Below are 1,171 nucleotides of genomic sequence, written 5' to 3' on the forward strand. Positions count from 1 at the left end.
CCCCCCTTTCCCTTTTTCCCACCCTGAACATGTTCCTGACTCTGTAAAAGGTCTAGTATTTAATCTGTTTTGCAGTCGTCTTCTGTTCCCTTTCCCTGTTTTGTGTTTGTTGTTGTTGTTGTTGTTGTTTTTCTTTGTTTTGTTTTGTTTCTTTTTCGCTTTTTTTATTTTTTTGGCTCTTGGCTATGTTTGAGGGTGTTCTTTGTTCAACACGGTTTCCTGTTATTGGTACATATTGGTAATATTTTTTTAGATATGGAATCTAACTCTCAACATTACATTGCACCCCAGAGTCACTGACAAGGTTTCAGAATGGTCCGAGAAAATGGCGATAGTGAAGAAACACTTGAACATGCACGAAGTGACGGCAGACGAGAGCTTTATTAGCAAGTCCCAGTACACCACCAAAGGCATCATCCTCCAGGTCATAGTGGTCAGCATGTGTCTTATATCGTTCTGGTGAGTTTCTTACAAGTGTTTGTTCGTATGTAGTGAAGGGCTACTTTCTGCTGGCTGTCTCTCTAATATAGAGTGTTTCAGTGACGAAACATTCGAAGCGCATTCTCTCGGTTTGGGCGAGACACAACGATATAAAGACAAGATAAACAACCAAATTGCAGAAACTGATTCGAATTAGTTTTGGTCTCTCTCACGTTGTTGTTGTTGTTATTGTTGTTGTTGTTGTTGTTGTTGTTGTTGTTTTGTTTTGTTTTTAAATTAGTATTTCACTAAAGAAAGGCTGCAGGTCAGAAGGGTGATTTTTTTTGGAGGGGGGGTTAGTATTTTTTATTTATCTTTTCTTTTTTTTTGGCGGGGGGGGGGGTGTCTTTACCGCAACGTTTAGTACGAACGAATAGAATAACTCAGAGGAACAGAGCCTCGTTTTCTCCACTTAACTCTAAAAAGCTACAACAACCACAGCAACAACAGCAAAAGCAAAAATTACAGTTCAAGCAGCACCACCACGACCACACTACCCCATCAAAAACCAACAAAACCAGCACCACTCCCACCACCAACAGCAATAATAAAAATGAACACATGAACGACAACCACGACGAAAACAACAGCGACTTCAGATCCACCACCCCCCTTTTCCACACACACACACACACACACACACACACACACACACACACACACACACGCACACGCACACGCACACGCGCAC

At 41.5% G+C, this 1,171-nt stretch overlaps 1 protein-coding gene across 1 annotated transcript in view; it reads left to right on the forward strand.

Annotated features, from left to right (window-relative positions):
- The window catches only part of LOC101846070, a gene marked incomplete at its 5' end in the record, with an annotated part of 20,461 nt that overhangs the window by 4,014 nt on the left and 15,276 nt on the right, over window positions 1-1,171 (forward strand). The window contains 1 exon segment of the mRNA XM_005097345.2: window positions 292-459. Coding sequence (XP_005097402.2) covers window positions 292-459 — 168 coding nt within the window.

This window comes from Aplysia californica, unplaced genomic scaffold (assembly GCF_000002075.1).
Source record: "Aplysia californica isolate F4 #8 unplaced genomic scaffold, AplCal3.0 scaffold00152, whole genome shotgun sequence".
NCBI classification, from domain to species: domain Eukaryota; kingdom Metazoa; phylum Mollusca; class Gastropoda; order Aplysiida; family Aplysiidae; genus Aplysia; species Aplysia californica.